The sequence below is a fragment of the Thamnophis sirtalis genome, unplaced genomic scaffold (assembly GCF_051295495.1).
Source record: "Thamnophis sirtalis isolate CommonGarterSnake01/CBP01778 unplaced genomic scaffold, rThaSir2_p1.2 scaffold_3, whole genome shotgun sequence".
Lineage (NCBI taxonomy): Eukaryota > Metazoa > Chordata > Lepidosauria > Squamata > Natricidae > Thamnophis > Thamnophis sirtalis.
In genome coordinates, this window is record NW_028261383.1 from 1,859,201 (window position 1) to 1,885,015 (window position 25,815).

The 25,815-nt window shown below is 45.1% G+C and overlaps 2 protein-coding genes across 2 annotated transcripts; both read right to left on the reverse strand.

Annotated features, from left to right (window-relative positions):
- Positions 1–1,157: 1,157 nt before the first annotated feature.
- Positions 1,158–15,022, reverse strand: LOC106555999 (uncharacterized). Its single transcript, XM_087711172.1, has 6 exons — positions 14,886–15,022; positions 11,387–11,979; positions 9,400–9,520; positions 7,265–7,320; positions 6,557–6,677; positions 1,158–3,855 (listed from the first exon to the last, which is right to left on the reverse strand). Exons 2-6 carry the CDS (start codon positions 11,843–11,845, stop codon positions 2,225–2,227), a joined length of 2,388 nt encoding a protein of 795 aa, XP_087567298.1. The 5' UTR covers positions 11,846–11,979; positions 14,886–15,022; the 3' UTR covers positions 1,158–2,224.
- A 5,571-nt stretch (positions 15,023–20,593) lies between these two features.
- Positions 20,594–23,170, reverse strand: LOC148047017 (uncharacterized). Its single transcript, XM_087711213.1, has 3 exons — positions 23,105–23,170; positions 22,262–22,388; positions 20,594–21,953 (listed from the first exon to the last, which is right to left on the reverse strand). The coding sequence occupies exons 2-3, from the start codon at positions 22,293–22,295 to the stop codon at positions 20,971–20,973; spliced, it is 1,017 nt and encodes a 338-aa protein (XP_087567339.1). The 5' UTR covers positions 22,296–22,388; positions 23,105–23,170; the 3' UTR covers positions 20,594–20,970.
- Positions 23,171–25,815: the final 2,645 nt, after the last annotated feature.

Sequence of the window (25,815 nt, forward strand, 5' to 3'; positions counted from 1 at the left end):
CGAAAGGGAAGTGAAGTTTGCAGGAGACAATTAGTTCTCTTAATTGGTTCGTGACTCTCCGAGACTCCTTGCCAAGTTCTGCAGATAATTGGTCTGTCAGCTCTCCAAGCCAGATAAGGTCTGTACTGTAAATCCTCCCTTGAAAAACTTTGCTGAATATGAATGAGCAGAATTCACAATAAATTAATAAAAGGGTTTTTTGTCCGGATAGGGAGTTTGCTTCATGCTCTTTGGAAGCCTCGGTCAGAACAATGGGTGGGAAACACAGCCAGGAGAACCCCCAGATGGAATGGTCTATTTGGCCCGTTCCGAGTCATTAGTTTGGCAACGGTAATCCCAAAATGTTTTCAAAGTCAGCCTGGAGGAAGAGGAAACGAACGAGGAGAACTAGATCCAGAGAGGCTAAAGCAGGGACGGCCAATCTTTCGGGGTCCAGCAGTCACATTTTGGAATGGTTGCAATGCATTGTGGGCCCCGATTGCAAAACATCAGTCCGAGGATGCGCCATCCCTTCCAAAGAAGGCCTTACTAGCAATTCTGGGTTTAGATTATTCAGGAGAGACCAGAGTTCAAATCTACCCTCCGGCACAAAACCCTCCAGATGATTTTCATCACACCAGTTTCTTGGGTACCTGCATGTTGATGCCACATACAATTAAGCCAGGGCTGAGGTTTACACTAGGATACAGCTACAGGTGTCTCCCCCCCCCCTCCACGTCTTCCTCCCCTCTGTGGATTCTAATGACAATAGAGCAATGTTTGTGATTAGACCAGAAGGGAAAGATCCGAGTTCAAATCCACCTTCCGTTGTGGAAATCTTATGGTTGATTTTGAGCTGTTTAGCTTGCAGAATTTTGCTGGGGAGATAAACTCCCCGTCAGGGAGGCTCCAGGATGAAAGGCTGGATATAACTCTTAATTTAAAAAAAAAATACAGTAAAAATGAATTGGGAACACCCACAAAATTATCCCCCTCCACTCCGGCAATCTTAAATGTTGTTGCATTTGCCACCGGAAAGAGAGTAAATGTGACTCTGGGAAACAGATTCTGTTTGCTGGAAGCCGTGTCATCTTCTTGAAGTTCTGTGTCTGGAAGACTTGGTGGTACTGAGCCGTGGTGGCGCAATGATTAGAATGCAGTACTGCAGGCTATGTCAGCTGACAGCAGTTCGATTCTCATCAGCTCACCAGCCTCCCATCCTTCCGAGGTCGGTAAAATGAGGATCTGGATTATTGGGGGCAATAGGCCGAGTCTATAAACTGCTTAGAGAGGGCTGTAAAGCACTGAGAAGCGGCACATTACTTAAGGACTCTCAAAACTGGAGAGTCAAGCATTTCGGTTAGTAAGCTGAGGGAGACTTGGTGGCCAAGGATCAGAAGATACTCATAGAAATAGGTCAGACAACGTTGATGATGATGAGCTATTCTTAAAATCATAGAGCTTTAAAAGTTCAATTTGATACGAACCCACAAGGGATCTTGATATGCTATGGATGAGCAATCCTAAATTCCTAGCAACATCCTCTTTTAACCCCATAATCCCTTGCAAAGGTGGTGTCTGGGCAAGTGAATGGCACTAGCAGGGTTTAATGGCCGGATGCACTTCCTGTTGCCTTTGCGGAGTTTTGTTCAGCAGAGAGAGAAATATCTGCCTCTATCTAGGATCGAACTCACAGCCTCCCGATTGAGAGGTGAGAGCTCCACCTTTAGGCCACCGCACCATTCCTCCTAAATTCTAGCATATTCCTAGAGGGGATCCTTGAATCGTCATCTCCAACTGAAAAACTTCTGCAAAACTCCAGGCATTTCTACAGATCCTCTTGCGTCTCTGGTCCTCATTGAGAAGCGAGATCACTGCACAGAATAACGCTCTTTCTTTCTCGCTCCAAGAATTCAAATTAGGGTCCGATGATCGCTTAGATGTAGCGCAAGCTGAGAATTCAAATCCAGTTCCCAGTTCTGAGAAGCGAGGCTGGCAAAAGACGCCATCAGAAACACTGGACAACCACATTGGGCCAACACACCAAAAAAAAATATCAATCACATATATGTATATATAAATAAATTCATATCTAATGCAAGAAATGGAGTCTGTGTTGTACACAAACCTCTTTCCACAATGATTTCTATAGTTTTTCCTCCCCAAAATCCTTCCACAATAAGGGCTCCTTCATCCTTCCGTCCCCTCCAAAAAAAATTCCAAAACCAGAGTAATTTTCATACTCCTAGCATTTAAATCCATCTTCACCTGCATGGATTCTTTGATGTAAAGTAAGGGAATAGGCCCAGCAGAAGCTCTTTCCACATTCCAAGCATTTAAATGGCTTCTCCCCGGTGTGAATTCTTTGATGGCAGCTGAGGTATTTGCTGGTGCTAAAGCTCTTCCCGCACACCAGGCATTTATAAGCTTTATCCACAATATGGATCCGCTGGTGGCAAGTCAGGTACCTGTTGGTGCTAAAGTTCTTCCCACACACCAAACATTTGTACGGCTTCTCGCCGGTATGGATCCGCTGGTGCGAGGTAAGGCTTGTGCCTCGGCTGAAACTCTTCCCGCACTCCATGCATTTAAAGGGCTTCTCCCCCGTGTGCGTGATCTGGTGCAAGGTGAGGGAGTTAGCCCAGCAGAAGGTCTGTCCGCACTCCAGACATTTGTAAGGCTTCTCTCCGGTGTGGATCCTCTGATGGGACAGGATGTATTTACTTGTTGTGAAGCTCTTTCCGCACTCCAGGCATTTGTACGGCTTCTCTCCCATGTGGATGGTCTGGTGGGAAATAAGGCTCGTGCGTCTCCGGAAGGTCTTCCCACACTCCAGGCATTTGAAGGGTTCTTCCCCCGTGTGGATCCGGCGATGCGAAGTCAGGCACTGGCGCGTAATGAAACCTTTCCCACAGTCCGAACACTGGAAGGGCTCCTCCCCGCGGTGAAGGCGCTGGTGGTAACTGAGGCTGGTGCTGTGGACGAAGCGCTTGCCACACTCAGCACACTTATACGGTTTCTCTCCCGTGTGGATCCTCTGGTGGGAGATGAGGTACTGGCGGGTACTGAAGTTCTTCCCGCACTCCAAGCAGCCGTGTGGCTTCACGCCGGTGTGACTGCGCTGGTGGTAGGTCAGGCTTGTCCTGTGGCTGAACCTCTTGCCGCACTCGGGACATTTGTAGGGCTTCACGCCGGTGTGGTGCTGCCGGTGGTAAGTGAGGCTGGTGTTGTGGATAAACCTCTTGCCACACTCCAAACATTTGTATGGCTTCTCCCCAGTGTGGATCCTCTGGTGGGAAGAAAGGCTGGTGCTCCGGCTGAAACTTTTCCCGCACACCAGGCACTTGAATGGCTTCTCTCCCGTGTGTATGATCTGGTGCAAGGTCAGGGAATTGGCCCAGCAGAAGGTCTCCCCGCACTCCAAACACTTAAAGGGCTTCTCCCCGGTGTGGATTCTCTGGTGGCAGGAGAGGTACTGCCTGGTGCTGAAGCTCTTCCCGCACTTGGCGCACTTGAAGGGCTTCTCCCCGGTATGGACCCGCCGGTGGCAGCCCAAGTACTGCCTGGTGCTGAAGCTCTTCCCACATTCCAAGCATTTGTAGGGCTTCTTGGTGGTGTGGCTCTCCCAGTGAGCAATCAGGCTCGACTGGCAGTCGAAGGCTTTGCCGCACAGAAGGCATTGGCTCCATTCGATCCCGTCTTCTATTTTTTCACGGACCGGAAGCTCGTAGAATTCGGTGTTGTAAGAACACGGAGATTCATCCTTCACTCTGCCGGCTTCGGTGTCTGGTCTCTGCTTGTCCTCCTCTTCGCTTCCAATTTTCCCAAACAATATCTCATGGATTTCTCCGTTTTCACTCTCTGGCCAGTCACATCCTTGCAGGAGGGAAAAACAAAAAGATTTGGGGTAAATTATAAAATGAAGTCTGGCATTCTACATTCCATTCCATTCCATCCATCCATCCATCCATCCATCCACCCACCAACCCACCCACCTCTACCTACCTACCAATCTAATCTATCATGTCTGTCAATCTAATCTCTCTCATATCCATCCATCCATCCATCCATCCATCCATCCATCCATCCATCCATCCATCCATCCATCCATCATCTATCTCTATCTACCTCTCTACCGACCTACCAATCTAATCTAATATCTATCATATCTGTCAATCTAATCTCTCTCTCTCTATTGTATCCATCCATCCATCTATCATCTACCTACCTACCAATCTAATCTAATCTATCATGTCTGTCAATCTAATCTCTCTATTATATTCATCCATTGATCATCTACCTCTATCTACCAATCAATATAATATAATATAATATAATCTACCATGTCTGTCAATCTAATCTCTCTCTTTCTATCCTATCCTATCCATCCATCTCTCTACCTACCTACCATTCTAATCTAAGAGCCAAGGTGGCGCAGTGGTTAAAAGCAGCACTGCAGGCTACTGCTAGATCAGCAGGTCAGCGGTTCAAATCTCACCGGCTCAGGGTTGACTCAGCCTTCCATCCTTCCGAGGTGGGTAAAATGAGGACCCAGATTGTTGGGGGCAATATGCTGACTCTCTGTAAACCGCTTAGAGAGGCCTGAAAGGCCTATGAAGCGGTATATAAGTCTACTGCTATTGCTATTGCTAATCTAATCTATCATGTCTGTCAATCTAATCTCTCTCTCTCTCTATCATATCCATCCATCCATCTAGAAAAACAATAGTACTAACAAACTTCAATAGGCAACCTTTGACTTACGATTATAATTAAGATCAGAATTGTTAAGTGAGTCATGCCCAACTTTACAACTCTTCTTCTTCTTCATTGTAACAACTACACTGCAGTTGTTAAGTGAATCAGATGGTTATTAAACGAATCTACCCCTCTCAGGGCATGCGTACCATTGCCAGCTGCTCTTCTGGGTTCCAGCACGCACATGCGCATCAACCAACTGGTCTTTGCACACCCAGGAGTGCTAGAAACCAGAAGACCAGCTCCTGTAAAGTAGTGGTCTCCAATCTTTCCAGCTTGGTGGGCCAGTGGAAGTGTTGGCGGGGTGGAGGGGGAGAGAAGAGGGGATGGTTTTGCATGTGGCATTTTCACAAATGGCAGTGTTGCACCCTAGCCCACCACTTCTGCAGCCCAGTTCCCAATAGGCTGTGGCCCAGCAATGGATCATGGACTGGGGGGCTGAAGACCCCTGCTGCAAAGGGTGGAATTTGCTTCTTTAAATTATTTTATTTTTCCTTCTTTTAATTTAGTTTTTTTTTAAGAGTTTATATATTTTTTATTTTCAAAACAAACACAACACACAAAATCTTCCTTCTTTACATACTGTAGAAAGTGTATCAGTTGGTTACAAAAGGTTTTCGTGCATCTCTTCCCTAGTCATCAAGCATAATTCATATTAACTCAAGTATTTTAACTCAAATATTTATACATGTTACCATCATCATACCTCCATTTTAATTTGACTATAATTATTTAAACGCCCTTCATCATAAAATATACCAAAATTTAATACATAACCACATACTGGCATTTCATTTAAGATTTCTAAAATCCTCCAATAACACTGAATCCTTATGCCCTATTCTAGCTAAACATCCATAATATTTAATAACAGACTTTTCTAATCCTCCTTTCCAAATCAATATATATATATATTATATATATATTATATATATATATATATATATATATATATATATATATATATATATATATATATATATATATATATATATATATATATATATATATATGTTTATTTGTGGTTTTTTTTTAATTTTATTTGTGCTGATAAATAAATAAAGGGAGACTAGTATAGATCTATTTCAAGCTATTTAGCTCTCATCAGCTAGCCATACCCTTACTGGGACTCTTGTGACGGGCCGAATGACAGATGATGGAAGCAGTTAGCTTCCTCCCATAATTGGGGCTTACCAGGGGTTGTAAAAATCATATATATATGTGTGTGTGTGTGTGTGTGTTTTTATTTGTGCTGATAAATAAATAAATTTGTGCTTTATTTGTGCTTATTTATCAGCACAAATAAAAAAAAACACAAATATAACAAAGGCAACAGTAAAAATATTGGGTTTCTGTCGTGATGGACTCTTGTGACGAGCCGATTGACAGATGATGGAAGCAGTTAGCTTCCTCCCATAATTGGGGCTTACCAGGGGTTGTAAAAATCTAATATATATATATATATATATATATATATATATATATATATATATATATATATATATATATATATATATATATATATATATATATATATATATATATATATATATATATATATATATATATATATATATATATAAATTATATAGTCATCATTATCCCTCATTTATTTCACTATGTCCTGTATCATAGTATTTTACCCCTAATAATCAAAACTTATAACTGTATCTAACTTAATTCTTTTTTATTGACTTTTGTATATAATCCAAAAGGATTTCTGATCTTCCTTTCACGGGTACCATTCAATATTCATATTTTTCCTTCTTAAACTGTGTTGTTCCCTGCCCTTTTTCTTTTTTTCTAAGAGGAAACTTACCCAAAGAGGAGGTGATGCCACTGTTCTCTGCCATCACATCCCTGTGCAGGGCTCTTTGGTCGGGATCCAGCAGCGCCCACTCTTCCTCGCTAAAAGTCACAGAGACTTCCTCAAGCATCACCTAAAAGGCAGCAAATGTCATATTATCACAATTAAAGCAGCACATTTCTTAGCGAAGTCCAAGGGGGGGGGGAGTGGGGTCCTTCTTGAATATCCAATGGAACTGAACAGGAGGCCCCTAGGTCCTTGTAAAGGGTTCTTTAGGGATATACAGGTAGTCCTTGACTTATGGCCATAATCGAACCCAAAATCTCTGGGGCTAAGTAAGAGAGTGGTTAAGTGAATTTTGTCCCACCTTGCTTGCCACAGTTGCTAAATGAATCACTGCAGTTGTTAAGTTGGTAACACGGTTGTTAAGTGAACCTGGGTTCCCCGTGGACTTCGTTTGTTGCAAAAGGGGATCCCATGACCCCAAGACACTGCAACCCCGTCATAAATATGAACCGGTCGCTAAGTGTCTGAATTTTGACAGAGATGCTGCGGTGGTTGTTAAGGGTGAAAAATAGTTATGTCGTGTTTTTTTTCAGGGCTGTCGTAATTTTGAATGATTGTAAGTCTACAGGACTACCTGTATCTGACAGCAGAAAAATTCTTTCGAATCCAAGGAGGTGAGTCCCGAGTTATCTCTCTGAGAGATTATTCCCTTACCTGATCCAGCTGTGCAGAAGGTGGGCTACATCCAGTGGCCAGCTGTGGTTCGTTCCCTGAGAGAGACAGGGGAAAAAAAATATGCAAAGATGATTTGATTTCTGGGATCTGGAAGGCAAACTCAGTGTCAAAGTTCTGACTGATGAACCCAACTAAGCAAGCACTGTTGAGATGATCCAATCTCTTAATGAAAAACTTTACTTGAGTACAGCATTTTGGCACACAATGAAAGCAAAACCAGCTCTGGCTGACTCCCAGGCAAGTCAATATAATTACTGTATTTTTTGGAGTATAAGACGCACCAAGATTTTGAAGAGGTAAATTTAAAAAAAAGTTTTTGCACCTTCCAAATCCTCTGTACCCCTCATTTTTTGTGGAAAACGGGGCATGCAGAGAGTTTGAGAGGTCTGCAAAGTGCTCATGGCGGGGTGGGGATGGGCAAAAATGAGCAAAATGCAGCCCATTTTTTGCCCCCCAAAAAGGGCATGCATAGCCTTTAGGAGGCTTGTAGAGTGCTCCTGGGGGTTGGAGGGGCATTCCGCATTTGCCTTGAGAGCTTTTTAAAATTCTGACTATCTTATCATGACAGCCTTTTTAGGAGAAAGAATATGCTGCTAATTTCAAATAGCTGCCTAATCCAGATTTACGTTTGCATTGGTTCAGAACCGAAAAGCGATTGCTATACCTTACATTTAAGGAAAATCTGTATAAAATGTTTTATAGATGGCACTTTGCACCGGCAAGATTGGCAAAAATGTTTAAAGATACTGTATTTTTTCGGAGTATAAGATGCACCGGAATATAAGATGCATTCTGTAGATCTCCCCAAAATGGTCCCGTTTTTCCTGAAAATGCCCCCCCACCCAAAAGGGCACAAATAGCCTTTAGGAGGCTTGCAGAATGCTCCGGGGTGTGTGTGTGTGCCCCCCAATGAGCAAAAAATGGCCCGTTTTTCACAAAAAAGGGCATGCATAGTCTTCAGAAGGCTTATAGAGCCGAGGTGGCGCAGTGGTTAAATGCAGCACTGCAGGCTACTTCAGCTGACTGCAGTTCTGCAGTTCGGCGGTTCAAATCTCACCGGCTCAGGGTTGACTCAGCCTTCCATCCTTCTGAGGTGGGTAAAATGAGGACCCGGATTGTTGTTGGGGGCAATATGCTGACTCTGTAAACCGCTTAGAGAGGGCTGAAAGCCCTATGAAGCGGTATATAAGTCTAACTGCTATTGCTATTATAGAGTGCTTCTGGGGGCTGGGGAAAAATTGAGCAAAAAACAGCCCATTTTCCCCTCATTTCTGCCCTCCCCAGACTCCAGGAGCACTCCGAAAGGCTCTTAAAGGCTATGCACGGCCATTTTGCTGAAGGGGCAGGATTTCGGGAGGCCAAAAATGCTATATTCAGTGTATAAGACGCACCCAGATTTTCAGCCTCTTTTTTGAGGGAAAAAGGTGCATCTTATACTCCGAAAAATACGGTAGTTCGGCAAAATGTTGGAAGTGTAAGCAAGCTTCTGGTTCATACTATCATATGTGGTGGACATGCCCAGAAGCAAGAAAATATTGGATGAAAATACATACATGGCTGGAAAAAAATTATAAAACAACATATAGATTTGAAACCAGAGATATTTTTGTTGAGCATTCTACCTGAAATATATGATAAAAAAACCACATACTTGATCCTGCATATCTTAACTGCAACTAGAATTGTATTTGCGCAACAATGGAAAGATGATGAGATCCCATCTGAGGGGAATGTGATTAAGAAAATATTAGACTGCACAGAAATGGATAGATTAACACTTGTTATTAAGGATAAAGAAGAAACCGAATACTTTTTGATATGGGACATATTTTATCAATGGCTAAATAACAGAAGTTATAAAGGAGGACATATCATTGGAGGAAATTGGAGGACAGTTGTTAAAGAAGATGATCTCAAATGTTAAATATTAATGTTATTATATTATTAATATGGTGAGGAACTATAACAAAGAAGTATAATATGATTATTTAAGCATAATTGTACCCAGAACACAGTTTGATTAAGATTGGATGTTATATAAATAAAACGTAGAAAAGAAAAGCTGTTAGTATAATTTTAGTTACACTTGCAAGCAAAAGCCTCCAAGCACTTACCTAATGGAATGGCAATTTTGTCTACTTCTTGCTTGATCTGCCTTATGGGTGGCTTTGAATGAGGCCCTTGTGTTTTTTTCCCTACCCTGGGAAAGTTGGTGGGTTCTGTCACAACTCGGTCCTTCAAAGGAAAAAGAAAACAATTAACCCCAAAGAGCAAAGAGAAAGATGAGAGAAGAAATACAGGGAGTAGGAATAATGGATGGAAATTGAACAAGGAGAGATTCAACCTAGAAATAAGGAAATTTTTTCTGACAAGTGAAAACAATCAACCAATGGAACAGAAGTTGCCTTCGGAAGTTGTGGGAGCTTCATCACTGTAGGCTTTCAAGAAGAGACTGGACTGCCATCTGTGAGAAATGGTGTAGGGCCTCCTGCTTGGGTGCGGGGTTGGACTAGATGACCTCCAGAGTCTCTTCCAACTTTGTTACTCTGTTATAGTCCTCGAATTACAACAGTTTATTTAGTGACTGTTCAAAATTATAACAGCTCTGAAAAAAGTGACATAACCATTTTTCACACTTACGACTGTTGGAGCATCCCTGTCGCCCTGTGATCAAAATTCAGATGCTTGGCAACTGGCTCATATTTATGGCAGCTGAAGTGTCCTGGGGTCACATGATCCACTTTTGTGACCTCCTGACAAGCAAAGTCAACAGGGATTCACTGAGCAGCCATGTTATTACTGCATTTTTTGGAGTATACGACACTCTGAAGTATAAGACACACCTAGATTTTGGGGAGGAAAACAAGGGAAAAATATCTGGCTCTGCCTCCCAGAAATTTGCCTCCTTGCAACAAACAGCAAACAGTACAGACAATATACACTGCTTGTAGTGTTATATTTCAGACTATACTTGTACAGATGCTGTTAAAATGGATGTGCTTTCTGAAGTATGATTCTCTGCTATTTAAACGAATATCACTTTTTAAAACAATAGCATTGGGCCTCTTCAGTTCAAGCATTTATTTTAAAAGGCTTCTTCATTTTGTTAAGTTGTCTAGAATAGTAATAAAACAGTCTTTTAAAAATAAGCCTAATAATTTGAACATTCTAGAGGCATTTATAGTTGTGGACTTACCTCCTTGCAGCAAACAGCCTGATTAACACAAGAAAAAAAAAATCTGCCTCCCAGCAATTTGCCAATTGGAGCAAACAGCAAATTTCACTTTCAATTTCTCCAGATCATCAGCTGTTACAGGCTGCAGGGATTGCTATATCTTATTGAACCCTCGTTTGCTGCAAAGAAGTAAATTGTTGGGAGGCAGAGGCCAAAGGGTTGGGGGTCGTCGGTGGGTGGGGCTATATTCAGTGTATAAGACACACCCAAATTTTCCCCCTCTTTTAGGGGGGGAAAAGGTGTGTCTTATACTCCCGAAAAATACGGTAACTTAACAAACGCAGTGATTCACCTAACAACTATGGCAAGAAAGTTTGTAAAATGTGGAAATATTCACTTAACAACTGTCTTGCTTAGCAACAAGAGATTTAGGTTGCAGTTGTAAGTCGAAGATTACCTCTACAACAAAGATGATTAGGGGACTGGAGGCTAAAACATATGAGGAAAGGTTGCAGGAACTGGGTATGTCTAGTTTAATAGAAAGAAGGACTAGGGGAGACATGATAGCAGTCTTCCAATATCTCAGGGGCTGCCACAAAGAAGAAGGAGTCAAACTATTCTCCAAGGCACCTGAGGGCAGGAGAAGAAGCAATGGATGGAAACTAATCAAGGAGAGAAGCAACTTAGAATTAAAGAGAAATTTCATGGCAGTGGGGATAATTAATTAGTGGAACAACTTGCCTCCAGAAGTTGTGGAATGGAATGGACCTTGGAGGTCTTCTAGTCCAATTGCCTGCTCTACCATTGTAGACAAAGGGTTATCCAATCTCTTAAAAACTTCCAGTATTGGAGTAGTCACATTCCATCCCATTCCAAAATGTAGTGAGCAGAAAGCAGTCAAGAAATGCTCAAAGCCCTCTTCTCACCTGCTGCCTTTTCTCCTCCGCCTGGCTCAGCAGGAAGCCTTCGGCCAAGGCCACCGCCTGGGAGCTGGTCTCCGCCTTACATTCCCGCACCCAGTTCTTTATCTCCGGGGGCAGGACGGCCAGGAACTGCTCGAGGATCACCAGATCCAGCATCTCAGCCTTGGAGTGCCTCTCCGGCTTCAGCCACTGGTGGCAAAGATCGTGGAGTTGGCTGCAAACCTCTCGGGGACCCTTCGCATCCTGATAGGCGAACTGCCGGAATTGTTCTCGCCGGACATCAGAACTGGGCACGTCCTTGATCGTGACCTTCTGCACCCCGGGTTCTCCACTGCTCGAACCCCGGAGGTGATAATTTGTTTTGGCCACTGGGCAGACCTCCTTCTTCCCGGATTTCTTCCCCGATCTGTGATCCAGCTCGGCCATGTTTGGCCTCTCCTGCAAGGCCATTTCTGACGGCATTGTTCAATGCCTTCTCTTCCTGCCAAAGACTGGCCCGGACAGCAGGGTGCCAAGTCCTGCTGAGCCCCCAAAGGGCTTGGATGGACCCCTGCGACAGAGGACACCACTATGCAGCTTTTCCCCAGCTCTTCTGCCTGCAGACAAGCAAAAAAACCAAGACCTGATTCACATGTTGCGGATAAAAAAACCTTAAACCCTAGTTTGCAAAAGACGGCTGCTGCGTTCACAGGATCTGCCTGAACAAATAAGCCGCAATTAAGACCCCGCCCCCTCCAGGGTGATGGGTAAAAATTAAGCTAGGGTGGGGATGGTGAGAGGTTAGAACTGCCCTAATTATTTACCTTGAGATAGTTGCAACCAGGCCTCGCACACCTTGGCCCACTTCTTCTGCTGGCAAGGCTTTCCTGAAGGCCTCTGTAGCCGACAACAGAGCTTCAGATCGATCTGGAGCTCTGCAGAGGCCTTCAGGAAAGCCTTGTGGACCTTACTGGATGAAGAAGTTCCTGAAGTCTTCTGACAGCAAAAAAGAGGATGGGGGCAACACATACAATTGAGATGAGTCAGTGGGTGACAAACCGTATTTTTAGGAGTATAAGATGCACCTTTTTTCCTCTAAAAAGAGGCTGAAAATCTGGGTGCGTCTTATACACCAAATACAGCATTTTTTTGCTTCCTGAAACACCACCCTCTTTACCAAAACGGCTGTGCATAGCCTTATGGAGGCTTTCAGAGATCTCCTGGGGGCTGGGGAAGGCAGAAATGAGTGAAAAACAGGGCGTTTTTGCCCCCGGGAGCACTTTATAAGCCTCAATAAGGCTACGCATGCACTTTGCTTGATAAAAAAATGGCCCGTTTTCAGGAAAAACGGGCTGTTTTGGGGAGGTTTGCAGAGTGCAAAAACTTTTTTCGCCCTTTCGGAAGCTGTTTCGTTAGTGTGGTTGATTAGAATTACATTGGTCTGCGGTGCCAGCAGAAACAAAGTTTTAGGTGCTACAGGTTGTCAGCAATTTCCTTCTCCAGCACATGGATAAATACATCTGGAAACATCTTCCTACCTACCTACTCTCTTTCCCTACCTACCTACTGTATTTCTCTCTCTTTCTCCCCCTCTATCTATATACATACCTACCTATTCTCTCTCTCTCTCTCTACCTATCTACTGTATTTCTTTCTCTCTATTTCTCTCTCTATCCCACTACCTACCTACCTACCTACCTACATTCTCTCCCTACCTACCTACTGTATTTCTCTTTCTCCCCCTCTACCTATATACCTACCTACCTACTCTCTCTCTCTCCCTACCTATCTACTATATTTCTCTCTATTTCTTTCTATCCCTCTACCTACCTACCTATATTCTCTCCAAACCTACCTACTGTATTTCTCTCTCTTTCTCTCCCTCTATCTACCTACCGTGTTTCCCCGAAAATACGACAGGGTCTTATATTTTTTTTGACCCACAAAATATGGCCTTGGGCTTATTAAAGGGGAGGGCTTATTGTTTTTCACTTCAGGATTTCACTTCAGGAAACATTATTTTGTTATAGTCCTCGACTTACAACAGATCATTCAGTGACTGTTCAAAGTTATAACGGCTCTGAAAAAAGTGATTTATGACCATTTTTCACACTTACTACTCTTGTCTCCTGCTTGGGGGGGGGTTGGACTAGATGACCTATAAGGTCCCTTCCAACTCTGTCAATCTGTATGAGCTGTTTTTTTCTAAGATAAAACCTCATTATTCAGGTTAAATTGTTTTGTTGGATAAATAAGTAGGTTTTGGGTTGTTAATCTGTAAGAACAAAGGCTGGGGATTTCTGGGAGTTGAAGTCCACCCATCTTAAAAGTGGCTAAGGCTGAAAAAGTTTTAACTCTTTAATAAGGCCAGTTCTTCTGCCTCCCAGGATTGTTACTGCTATGGAGAAAAATAGAGGAGGGGATGTAAGAATTTAGCACCCACCCCTCTCCTAGAAGAATGAAATATCCTAGGAAATATTGAAAAGGCAGGATATTATATTTCCCTGGATAAGAAATGGAGAAACATGTTTTTAGGCAGGAAACAGACTCACTCTTAACAGACCGCTCCTTGGTCCATTAAAATAAAGCCTGAGCTAGTCTACATAACAATGGTAGGATTAGCCTTCTACAGAAACTCACCACAGGACACCTGGGAAGAAGCAATGTTCAACCAAACTTGGACTCAAAACACAGCCTACAGAGTTGCCCCTGCATGGCTTCATGGGAGTCTGACAACCAATCAGAATACATTTCTTACACAGGAATAGGAAACAGACAGGTGGGGCCGAACAGAGAGTATAAAGCCAGGAACTTTCAGCCCTTCTCTTCTTCACCCAACATCTGGAAGCATGTGATCACCTTTTCCCACCAGGACCTCAAGCCCTGTGGTCCTGTCCACCATTAAAATAATCTTTCCAAGCACTCTCCATATTTCCAGTCTCTTTTCCCCCACCTGGAACTGAACCCAGAAGGAGGAAATTTCTTCCAACAGGGGTCTTATGTACCCCTCCCCCCCAAAAAAAACATCCTCCTCCCAATGAATAAGCACAGACCAAACCTGAAGCCGTGTTAACTTTTTCCCAGTTCAACCCTGTTTAAAAACGGCTCCCTCCACCCAGCGCTCTTTGGAGACCCCGATCCGGAGGCACCGGGGTAAAACGCTACGCCTCCCTTCGTGGCTCCGCCGGTTCTCCCTTTCCCGTCCCAAAAGAGACGGGATCGGAGGCGGGGAAGGCTCGGGAAACAGTTGTAGGCGCGACAATATAATCCCGGAGGGAGAAATCGCATGCAAAGGGGGCAGAGATTTGGGGGTCCCGGCCGGGGGGGAGGCTTGATCCTTCTCACCTGCTGTTTTCCCTTCTCCCCCTCCGACACCCCCACTCAAAAGGCCTCCTTGCATTGTCTCTCCAAGCGCAGCTGGACCGCGCCTGGCTTCCTCTCCGCCCTGCTTCGCAGCTCGATCCATCCCCCCACCTCTCCCCCTCCCCCCCCCCCAAAGGCAAGGCTGAAGATCCGGACTCACCGCTCCCCCCGCCGCCCTTCGGATGGGGAAACAAAGGCCCGGGGAGACGCTGAGCAGGAGGGCGGGTGGACCCCAGACCCAAACTCAGCCCCCAGGCCGGCTCCCACCTCGCCCCACCCTTTTCGCATCCGATTCGTCCTTCTTCGCTCGGATCCCTCTCTCCCTCCACCACCTCCCCGTCCGGCGCTGCTGCGGAGGATAGGCTCGCCAGTCCGGATGGGGAGGTGGCTTGGTCATGGAGGGGCCCCCCTCCCCTCCCCAAACTTTCCCTCCCTCCCTCTTTCTTTCTTTCCTTCCTTCCTTCCTTCCACTCTAGGAATCCCCTTCCCTCCATCCCTGTAACCCTTCAAAAGCCAAAAGGCAGATTTGGGCTGTGGGAGAAAAAGGGGGAGGGAAGAAGAGTAGGGAGAGAGGAAAGATTGGACATTTACACAGATGGATGCGGAGATATGATGATATAAGATGATATTAATACAATTGAGCGGGTCCAGAGGTATTTCACGAGAAGAGTCCTCCGCTCCTCTGCTCACAATAGAGTCTCTTATGCCACCAGGCTTGAAATTTTCACCTTGGGCAACCTTGAACTACACCGCCTAGTAGGTCATATTACACAAAATTGTCAGCTACAACGTCCTAACACAACGACTACTTCAGCTTCCCCCTCAATAATAAGTATAATCTTTATTGTCATTGTACTTAAATGCAACGAAATTGGTTTTTAACCTCACTGGTGCAAAATTATAACAGAAACGAAAAAAGACAGAAAAAGAAAAAAAAACCTAGCGTGTGCATGGAGTGATTGTGGTTGTGTTTAAAAGTCTCACAGCCCAAGGATAGAAACTATCTTTAAACCTGTTTGTTCGGCTGGCTATGCTTTGATGTCTTCTGCCTGATGGTAGAAGTGTAAAGAGACACTGACCGGGGTGTGAATCATCTGTGAGTATCTTCCTTACTGTGCTAAAGCAGCGACATCTGGCGATGTCATCCAGTGGTGTCAGAGGGCAACTAATGGTTTCTCTGTAGGGCCTTCCTGTCCGCAGCTGTTAAAGCAGCATATCATAATACAATATGCGAGGACACTTTCTATGTTGGGCCGATAGAAAGAGGTTATCCGCCATTGTTCCACTGATTTTTTTGCAGGACACTAAGGAAATAAAGTCTCTGTTGGGCCTTTCCAATCACCAGAGACCTGTTGTTTTTCCAGGTGAGATCTTGACTAATAAGCACTCCCAAGAATTTAAAAGAGGAAACCCTCTCTAAACAGCCCCCCCTCGATATGCAGTGGGGCAGGTTCCTCTCTGTGCTTCCGGAAATGTAGCACCATCTCCTTTGTCTTACTAGTATTTAGATGTAAGTTGTTTCTAATACACGGGCAAACAATAGATAACAAACTCGAGGTTAACCACTCCAATCTCGATTGCAGAAAATATGACTCCAGCAACAGAGTGGTCAACGCCTGGAATGCTCTACCTGACTCCGTGGTTACATGCTCAACCCCCCCCCCCGCACTTCAACCTTAAACTGTCTACTGTGGACCTCACCCCATTCCTAAGAGGTCTGTAAAGCGGGCGTGCATAAGAGCACCAGCGTGCCTAACATCCCTGTCCTACTGTCCCTATTTATTTGTACTCAGTTCCTGTGTTCATGTCCATGTTTATACTTATACATGCTATCTTGTACATGTTTGACAAATCAAACATGGGGAGAGGGGGGAGAGAGATGATGATAGAGGTATGAGGGATGTAATGATGAAGTATTAGTACCACTTTATAAATCCTTAGTAAGGCCACACCTGGAATACTGCATCCAGTTTTGGTCCCCACATTACAAAAAGATGTTGAGACTTTGGAAAAAGGGCAGAGAAGAGCAACTAAGAAGATTAAAGGCCTGGAGACAAAAACATATGATGGATCTGTGGCAGGAATTGAGTCAAAAGAAGGACTAGGGGGGGACATGATAGTAATATTCCAGTATTTGAGAGGTTGCCACAAAGAAGGGTTCCACCACAAATGCGCGAACGACAAAAGCGCGCCTGACTAAACCGCGGTGACAAAACCGCGCCAACAAAACTGCGCGACGAATGAGCAACGAATGAGCCCTGAAGCGCGCCGACAACAGCACGCCGACAGAAGCGCGCTGTAACCTAACCCTAAACCTAATCCTAAACCTAACCCTAAACCTTACCTTAACTTAAATCGCGCTTCTGTCGGCGCGCTGTTGTCGGCGCGCTGTTGTCGACGCGCTTTTGACATCACGGTTTTAGCGCCGTGGTTTTGTCGGCGCGCTTATGACGTTCGCGCTTTTGTCGGGTCACGCAAAGAAGGGGGGGGTGTTCAACTTATTTTCCAAAACACTGGAATGAAGACAAACAATGGTTGGAAACTAATCCTGGAGAGAAGCAACCTGTAATTAAGGAATAGCTTCCTAACAGTGAGGACAATTAAGTAGTGGAAGAGCTTTGCCTTCAGAAATTGTGGGTGCTTCATCACTGAAGGCTTTTTGTTTTTTTTAAAGGCTGGACAGCCACTAATCTGAAATGGTAGAGGGTCTCCTGTTTGAACAGGGGGTTGGACTAGAAGACCTCTCTCTCTCTCTCTCTCTCTCTCTCTCTCTCTCTCTCTCTCTCTCTCTCTCTCTCTCTCTCTCTCTCTCTCTCTCTCTCTCTCTCTCTCTCTCTCTCTATCTCTCTATCTATCTCTATCTCTCTCTCTATCTCTCTATCTCTCTCTATCTCTATCTTGATACTTTGTGGTCTGTTGGTATCCATCCGGGAGTGCATGGCGGGTTTTGCCTCCCTGAAACACACACACACACACACACACACACACAGGGACGGAGAAACATCGTACCAGAAACATCTTTCCGGCCTAAACGGTCAGGACTCATTATGCAGCCTCATGAACTATGTGAGCCAGCTACTCCCACACCTGCCCCTTCTTCCCCCTATGCCATGCAGCTTGTAACTTTCGATTCCCCGTCTCCCCTCCCTCTGCTAGGTTGTAACTTTCTATTCCCCCTTTGCCATGATGTGATTTTCTATTGGTTTATTTGTAGAATGCTGTGAACTTTTCATTAGTTTACTTGTATCATGTGTGATTATATATGCCTTCTGATACGCTTCTTTTGATGACGCTGTAACTAACTTTTCTAATAAGAGAGACCTTCGATGTTCATTCGAAGCTCGCTCATCCCGAGGAATTCTGCCTGGTGTTTTCCTTTCAATTCGGCCAAGGACACATGAGCGGCCCTCCAGTGTAGCAACAATGCCGCAGTGGTCTTCTCCAATTCTTTCTCTTCTCTTCTACTACCCCGTGGTATTGCCACATCCATTATCCACACCTTCTTCTTTCAACCACAGTTACATCTGGTGTGTCATGTGCATAGTCAGTTTCTACTTGGAAATCCCACAATATTTTAATAACAACATTACGGCATTTATAACACACCCTGATTTTCGAGTGTGCACTTACAATTTAGGTTAACTAGCAGCAACTTAAACCCGGGGTGTCAAACTCGCTGTGTCATGTTGTCGTCCCGTGACTTATTGTGACTTTCCACCCCTTCGCTAAACCGGGAGCAGGTGTGGCCAGTACATAATGCATTTGGTCTGCGGTGTTAGGTAAGCTCCCTGTTGGGAGAGCGAGTACGTTCAGAGAAGCGTTGTGAGAGTTGGAGAACACACAAACAAGCATACAGAGACATTGCAGTTTAAATAGGCTTTTACTTTCGTGGAAATAGAGGTATCAGAGTCCATAAACAGTCCAAGTCATACACGGATAAGACAGTCAGTCATCAACATCTTTCAGTTAAGGGATAATCCAAATAACATAGTCCAATATCATATAATCAGGTCAGTACATAAAGTTTGTTAACAATCGCAAAACTTACAATAGCTCACGGCACTTTCTAACAGCCAGCTTCCAAAACACTCAGATCAGGTCAGCCCAGCATCTAACAAAAACAGAGAGCTAACAGTCGTTCTGGCTCCCTCTTATGGATGATTGAGGAAAACAGCAACCAATCACATTTTACAGTATGATTTAAAGAAACAGGTACAGCATTGCTATATGATTTATATATTGCCAACCCAACTGTTAGATTATATTCCTAACATGCAGGCTGTGAGTTTAACACCCCTGATTTAAACTAACACAAAAGTCATTTTGAAAATGACAAAGGACTCTAGTGTTCTATAGCAAACACAGGCAAATAGAACACAAAGTAAAACATCATCTAAAACTAAATCTACGTGGAACGAATCACGCCATAAATAAAGATAATAGTCACATTTGGTGAAAGAACATGAACAAAGGGAGCAGGGAATCCTATAGATGTACAGAAGGCCTTTTCTTTGGTCCTGTTCAACTGCAGGTCTGTTGTGGCTTGTTGGCTACCGGCCCCTCCAGCAGCCAATTGGAGGAGGGGTGGGAGTCAGGGTCAGCATCAAGGCAATCTGAGAGCTCCGAGGGGGAAGAGGGAATGGAGCCGGCAGAGAGAGAAACAGAGGTGGAACCTGTCCGTCAGCCCTCAGTTGGAGAGTCAACAGACCCTAGGTCTGGAGGTGGATGATGAGGAAGACGGGGAACAGTTGGGTCCAGTACTTGACACGTGGATATGCAGAAGGCAGAGGAGAGGAGAGCAGTGGAAATCTGTGGGCCGATCCTTGGGACAGAAGAGCCACTGCTGCTAGCGAAGCCCCACCCTAGCTCTGGGGATAAAATGCAGGACCTGTTCCCAGTGTGCGCATGCGCAGAGGCGCCAGACGAAGGGAACAGCTAAAGAACAGGGGTCGACTTGGGAGAAAGGCCCCAGGTGGACGATGAATGGCCCCTCCCAGAGGAAATAAAAGAGGAGCAAAAGGGAAGTGGAGTTTGCAGGAGACAATTAGATTAGATTAGATTAGATTAGATTGCTTTTATTTATAGGCCGCCCTTTTCCCTGAGGGGACTCAGGGCGGTTTACAACCTATAGGGAGGGGATACACGTAATGACATATACAGACAATACTTAATTAAAAAATAGAAGCAACATTCATTCATCATTCGGGTGGGGACGGATCCCAATCTTTAACCCCAGGCCTGGCGGGATAGCCAGATCTTAAGGGCTGTGCGGAAGGTCTGGAGGGTGGTGAGGGTACGAATCTCCACGGGGAGGTCGTTCCAAAGGGTCGGAGCTACTACTGAAAAGGCTCTTAGTTCACTTAATTGGTTTGTGACTCTCCAAGACTCCTTGCCAAGTTCTGCAGATATCGACCTGGCAGCTCTCCAAGCCAGATAAGGTCTGTGACTGTAAATCCTCCTTTGAAAGACTTTGCTGGATGTGAATGAGCAGAATTCACAGCAAATTAATAAAAGGGTTTGCTTCATGCTCTCGGGAAGCCTCGGTGGAACATGGGTTTCTTGTCTGGATTACAAGTAGACCTTGACTCGCAGCTATTCACTTAGCGACCATTCAAACTTACAATGGCACTAAAAGAATAATAGCAGTAGACTTATATACCGCTTCATAGGCCTTTCAGGCCTCTCTAAGCGGTTTACAGAGAGTCAGCATATTGCCCCCAACAATCTGGGTCCTCATTTTACCCACCTCGGAAGGATGGAAGGCTGAGTCAACCCTGAGCCGGTGAGATTTGAACCGCTGACCTGCTGATCTAGCAGTAGCCTGCAGTGCTGCATTTAACCACTGCGCCACCTTGGCCACCTTATAAGAAGTGACTTATAACTATTTTGTACACTTTCATCCGATGCGGCGTCCCCATAATCACATGACCAAAATCCGGATGCTTGGCAACTGGTTCATATTTATGACCGTTGCAGTGTCCCGGGGTCATTAGATTCCACTTTTGCGACCTTCTGACCAGCAAAGTCCACGGGGAAGCCAGACTTGCTTAACAACTGGGTTACTAACTTAACAACTGCAGGGATCCAAACTGTGAAAAGAAAGGTTGCAAATGGGGCAAAACTCCTTTAACAACTGTCACGCTTAGCCACATAAATTTTGGGCTCCATCATGGTCATAAGTCAAGGACTGCCTGTATCTCAAAGAGATGACTGCTATCCCTTTCGCTTCTCCCCTCAAGGAGCATTCACCAGTGAGTCCTTCGATGAATGGCGAGTTGCAACTTCCGGCGAAAGCTCTTCCAGCAGTCCAAGCACGTGTACGGTTTCTCTCCGGTGTGAATCTTCTGGTGGGAAAGGAGGTATTTGCTGCTGGTGAAGCATTTCCCACATTCGAGGCATTTATAGGGTTTCTCTCCCGTGTGGATCCTTTCGTGAGTGATGAGGTACACCTTCTGGCTGAAGGTCTTCCCGCACTCCAAGCAAGTGTACGGCTTCTCCCCGGTGTGGATTCTTTGATGGATAATGAGATTTGTGCTACTGCTGAAGCTCTTCCCGCACTCGAGACATTCGTACGGCTTCGCCCCGGTGTGAAGTTGTTGATGGTGGGTGAGGCTCGCCCCATGGCTGAACCTCTTCCCGCACTCCGGGCATTTGTAGGGTTTCTCTCCGGTGTGACTGATCTGGTGGGAGTTGAGGTTCGACTGCTGAGCGAACGCCTTCCCGCAGGTCGGGCATTGGTATGGCTTCTCCCCCGTGTGGATCCGGAGATGGGAAGTGAGGCTGGCGCTCTGACTGAAGCCTTTCCCGCACTCCTTGCATTTGTATGGTTTTTCTCCCGTGTGGATCCTTTTATGGGATCTGAGGTATTTGATGTCGCTGAAGCACTTGCCGCACTTGAAGCATTCGTAGGGTTTCTCGCCGGTGTGAGTTCGGTGGTGGGAAATCAGGATATTTCTCCGCTTGAAGCTCTTGCCACACACTTGGCACTGGAACGGTTTTTCCCCTGCGTGGGATCCCATGTGGAGATGAAAGGAGGATTTGCAACTGGAGATCTTCCCACACACCACACACTCGTTTTTGCCCGCTGTTTTCTCTATTCGCCCTTCACGGGCCTCACTGTCCAATTCAGAGTTTGTTATTTTCTTTTCTCTCCCTACTTCACTTCCGATTCCTTCAAAAAACAGATTGCTTGGCTCTCCTTTAGATTCACTCTGCTGTCTCTCAGCCTCTGGGGGAAAAATAGAATTCAAATTAAGAGGTAAAAATCAAAGAATGTGCACAAGCAAAGATGACAAGGAGCCAGAGATGAATTTGAGTTTTTAAAAACAAAGAAAATAGGCAAGTCTGGAATTGTGTAACTAAGGCTTAGCTCACAATAATAAAAGTCTTATACTCCAAAATATATGGTAAATACATGAAGTCTTTCTGGATGGGCCGGCTGGAACTCAGAGACAAAGGGCTGACTCTTCAAAAAAACTAACAGGATGGCTTTGACCCACTTATTTTGAGAAATAGCGTCGGGGGAGGGCTGCTTACCGAGAGAAACCACGATTTCCTTAATCTCCTCCATCACTTCTTCATGCAAAGCTTTCTGCTCAGGATCCAGCAGCCCCCACTCCTCCCCCGTAAAGCCCAGAGCCACCTTCTCCAATGTCAACAGGCCCTGAAAGGAAAGAAATGTTTCCCTTGTAACCATCTCCATGCCAGGCTTTTCCTACTGGGCAAAGTCTTGGTCAAGCTGCAGTGAGCATTATTCCACTGTTCCCTTCGGCAAATTTGGTGCCCGGAACAGAGGCTGTGACTACAGCACCGATCGTTCAGAGCCGGTTTAGTTGCCAAATCTGAGGGGGTTCTGTGGAGCTCTAGTTTGGTGAAAGGCTGCAGAAGAGAAGGTAGGAATAGCAATAGCCCTTGGACTTATATACCGCTTCACAGTGCTCTTACAGCCTTCCCTAAGCGGTTTACAGAGTCAGCCTATTGCCCCCAATAACCCGTGTCCTCATTTTAGCCACCTCGGAAGGATGGAAGCCTGAGTCAACCTTGAGCCTGGTGAGATTCGATCTGCCAAATTGCAGGCAGCCGGCAGTCAGCACAAGTAGCCTGCAGTAATGCACTCTAACCACTGCGCCACCGTATTTCAAAATGCTCTTCATTTTTTTCAGTGGTGTTGTAACTTGGAATGGTCACTAAGTGAACTGTTGTAAGTCAAGGACTACCTGTATTTCAATCCAATGGGAAAAGAGGTCAACAAAATCCTCCTCTTCATTTAAACTCTTTTGAATGCGGTAGTATGGGTAGAAGTATTTCCCGGAAGTCAACAACAACAAATATAAGTTATTTTTGAAGAAAGTCAATAGAAAATTGCTCCATATTCCTTACCCAGTGATGTATCTTCTTGGTGGTCTCCTTCTAAGATCCACTGTGGAGCCACTTCACCGACATGGATCTGCACCCAAGAACAGAGATTAGAAAGAGGACAAGATTTGGGGAAAGGATCTCCACAATCTCCTCCAAAGACGAAGTTATTTTTCCCAGAAAAAAACTGATGGAATTAAGGAAGGGGTGAGTGTTCTGACCGAAGCTTCCCAAGAGCATGAAGCAAACTCCTTGTCCCGACAAAAAAAAACCTTGTATTAATTTACTGTGACTTCTGCTCATTCACATCCAGCAAAGTCTCTCAAGGAAGGATTTATAGTCACAGACCTTACCTGGCTTGGACAGCTGACAGGTCGATATCTGCAAAACTTGATAAGGAGTCTCGGAGAGTCACCAACCAATTAAGCAAACTAATGGTCTCCTGCAAACTCCACTCCCCCTTCGCTCCTCTTTTATTTCCTCTGGGAGGGGCCATTCATCGTCCACCTGGGGCCTTACTCCCAAGTCGACCCCTGTTCTTTAGCTGTTCCCTTCGTCTGGCAAATCTGCACATGTGCACACTGGGAACAGGCTCCAGCTGTTCATCTGCCTTGCTGATGTCTGACTCTGAAGGCAGCTTATGGCCCTGGCCCCCTCTCTGCCTCCGACACAGAGCCCTCATCAGAGCCTTCCCCAGACTCCAGGACTGGCCCATGTTCCTCCCCAACCTCCTCACTGTCCGAATCTCCTGCCAGCTCTGCCGACGGGCCACAACAGTGACTTCCAGGAAGATCTAACCTCCTCTCAAATCAGCTAGGAGGCATCTCCCTCACCTTTTGATCTTCCTGTTTCCTGTCCTCCTCTTAGAAAGCCTTCGGCTAGAGCCACCGCCTGCGAGCTGGTGTCTGCGCCACACTGCCTCACCCAACTCTCGATCTCTGGGGGCAAGATCATCAGGAATTGCTGCAGCACCGCCAGATCCAAGATCTCCGCTTTGGTGTGATGTTTTAGCTTCAACCATTGTTGACAAAGCTCATGGAGCCGACAACAAACCTGTCGGGGACCCGCAACTCCCTGATAGCAAAACTGCCGGAAGGGCTGATGTTTTGCGCTTAGACTCAGCGTAGGTCCTCCCAAGACATTTTCAACAGCCACTGCCCAAATTTGGGCACTGCTACCCATCTGATTGCAAGGAATGGCTCATTTTGCTTGGAGGCCATCAACATTGGTTTGTCGTAGGTTTGATTGCAGCTCCTGGGCGACATTCAACATGGGCAGAGAATCACTTTCTGCTTTTTTAAAGTGATATGGGAGCACATAGACCCATCTCTGTAAAGCCAAGAAGAGACACAATTTACCATATTTTTGGAGTATGTCGCACTTTCCTTCCCCTAAAAGAAGCTGAAAATTTGGGTGCGTCTTATACTATGAATGTAGCTTTTTTGAAGCTTTTTTTCAGCCCTATTGAGGCGCTAATGAGTTAAGTGATCTTCCTGTGCTTTCCCTGCTTTTTTCATCACTGCTCCCTCTTGATAATCAGCTGTGCTTTAGAAGCTGTTTTTTATCCCCAACTAGCGGATAAAATATGCGCTCAAAACCAGCAAACCTACTGTATTTTTTGGAGTATAAGACACACCAAGATTTTGAAGAGACAAAAAAAAAAAAAGGTTTTGCACTCTGCAGGCCTTCCAAAAACGGCCCATTTTTTCTCAAAAACGGACCTTTTTTTTTTTCTTCAAAAAAGGGGCATGCATAGCCTTTAGGAGGCTTGTAGAGTGCTCCTGGGGGCTGGGAGCAAAAAAAACGGCCTGTTTTCGCTTATTTTTGCCCGCCCCTGCCCCCAGGAGCACTTTGGAAGCCTCCTAAAGGCAATGTATGGCCATTTTTGCAAAGAGGTGGGGTTTTGGGAGGCCAAAAATGCTGTATTCATTATATAAGATGCACCCAGATTTTCACCCTCTTTTTTGAGGCAAAAAGGTGCGTCTTATACTCCGAAAAATACGGTATGTGCTGAAGCGGACCAGACTAAGGAAGCTAGCCAAATGAATACCTTTTTTCCCCTCTATTTTCCTCCCCAAAAACTTAGGTGCGTCTTATACTCTGAAAAATATGGTACATTTCTGTTGTGGGAAGCCACCCCACTCTCAGAAGAATGAAATATTTTGAGGAATATTTTAAAAAGGCAGGATAAATTATTTTCCCTAAAAGAGAAATAAAAAATCTTAAGGGAGACAGAAACTCAGAGCCCCAACTCCCTGCCGCCAGCAGATATTTTGTGCCCATTAAGAAAGATTGGGCCATCCTATCTACAAAACAAAAGACCTTCAGCTCCAGGATGATGGGGTTAAGTCATGACCCCTCAGGACATAATAGGTTTAGCCCACTGCCATCCAGCAGCAGAGCTCACCACATTGCATTATCTCCTGAGGACATTGCATTGCCCTTCACACTTCAACCAAACTTAGCTCAGACAACCTATACAGCCAGCTACATAACCCCTACAACAGCCAATAGAATACATGCTCCTGCACAGGAACAGGAAGTTCAAGTACAAAGCCCAGAGAAAGTATACAAGCCACCCACTCTTAACTCCATGTGATCAGCTACCCAGAACCACCCATGTGGTTCTGCTTCATCGTTCAAACATCTTTCCAATCAGCCCCCAGCATGTTTCCAGGGTCTTTCTCCTGATTTGAAACTGACCAGATGGGTATTTCTTCCAACACTGTGAAAGC

Excerpts from the sequence above, each read along its gene's own strand:
- LOC106555999 (XM_087711172.1), bottom strand. The coding sequence starts at position 11,845 with ATGCCGTCAGAAATGGCCTTGCAGGAGAGGCCAAACATGGCCGAGCTG. Across the intron at positions 9,521-11,386 it reads CGGAGGAGAAAAGGCAGCAG|GACCGAGTTGTGACAGAACC; the intron begins GTGAGAAGAGGG and ends TTTCCTTTGAAG. Across the intron at positions 6,678-7,264 it reads CTTCTGCACAGCTGGATCAG|GTGATGCTTGAGGAAGTCTC; the intron begins GTAAGGGAATAA and ends GCTGCCTTTTAG.
- LOC148047017 (XM_087711213.1), bottom strand. The coding sequence starts at position 22,295 with ATGGAGGAGATTAAGGAAATCGTGGTTTCTCTCG. Across the intron at positions 21,954-22,261 it reads GGAAATCGTGGTTTCTCTCG|AGGCTGAGAGACAGCAGAGT; the intron begins GTAAGCAGCCCT and ends TTTTTCCCCCAG.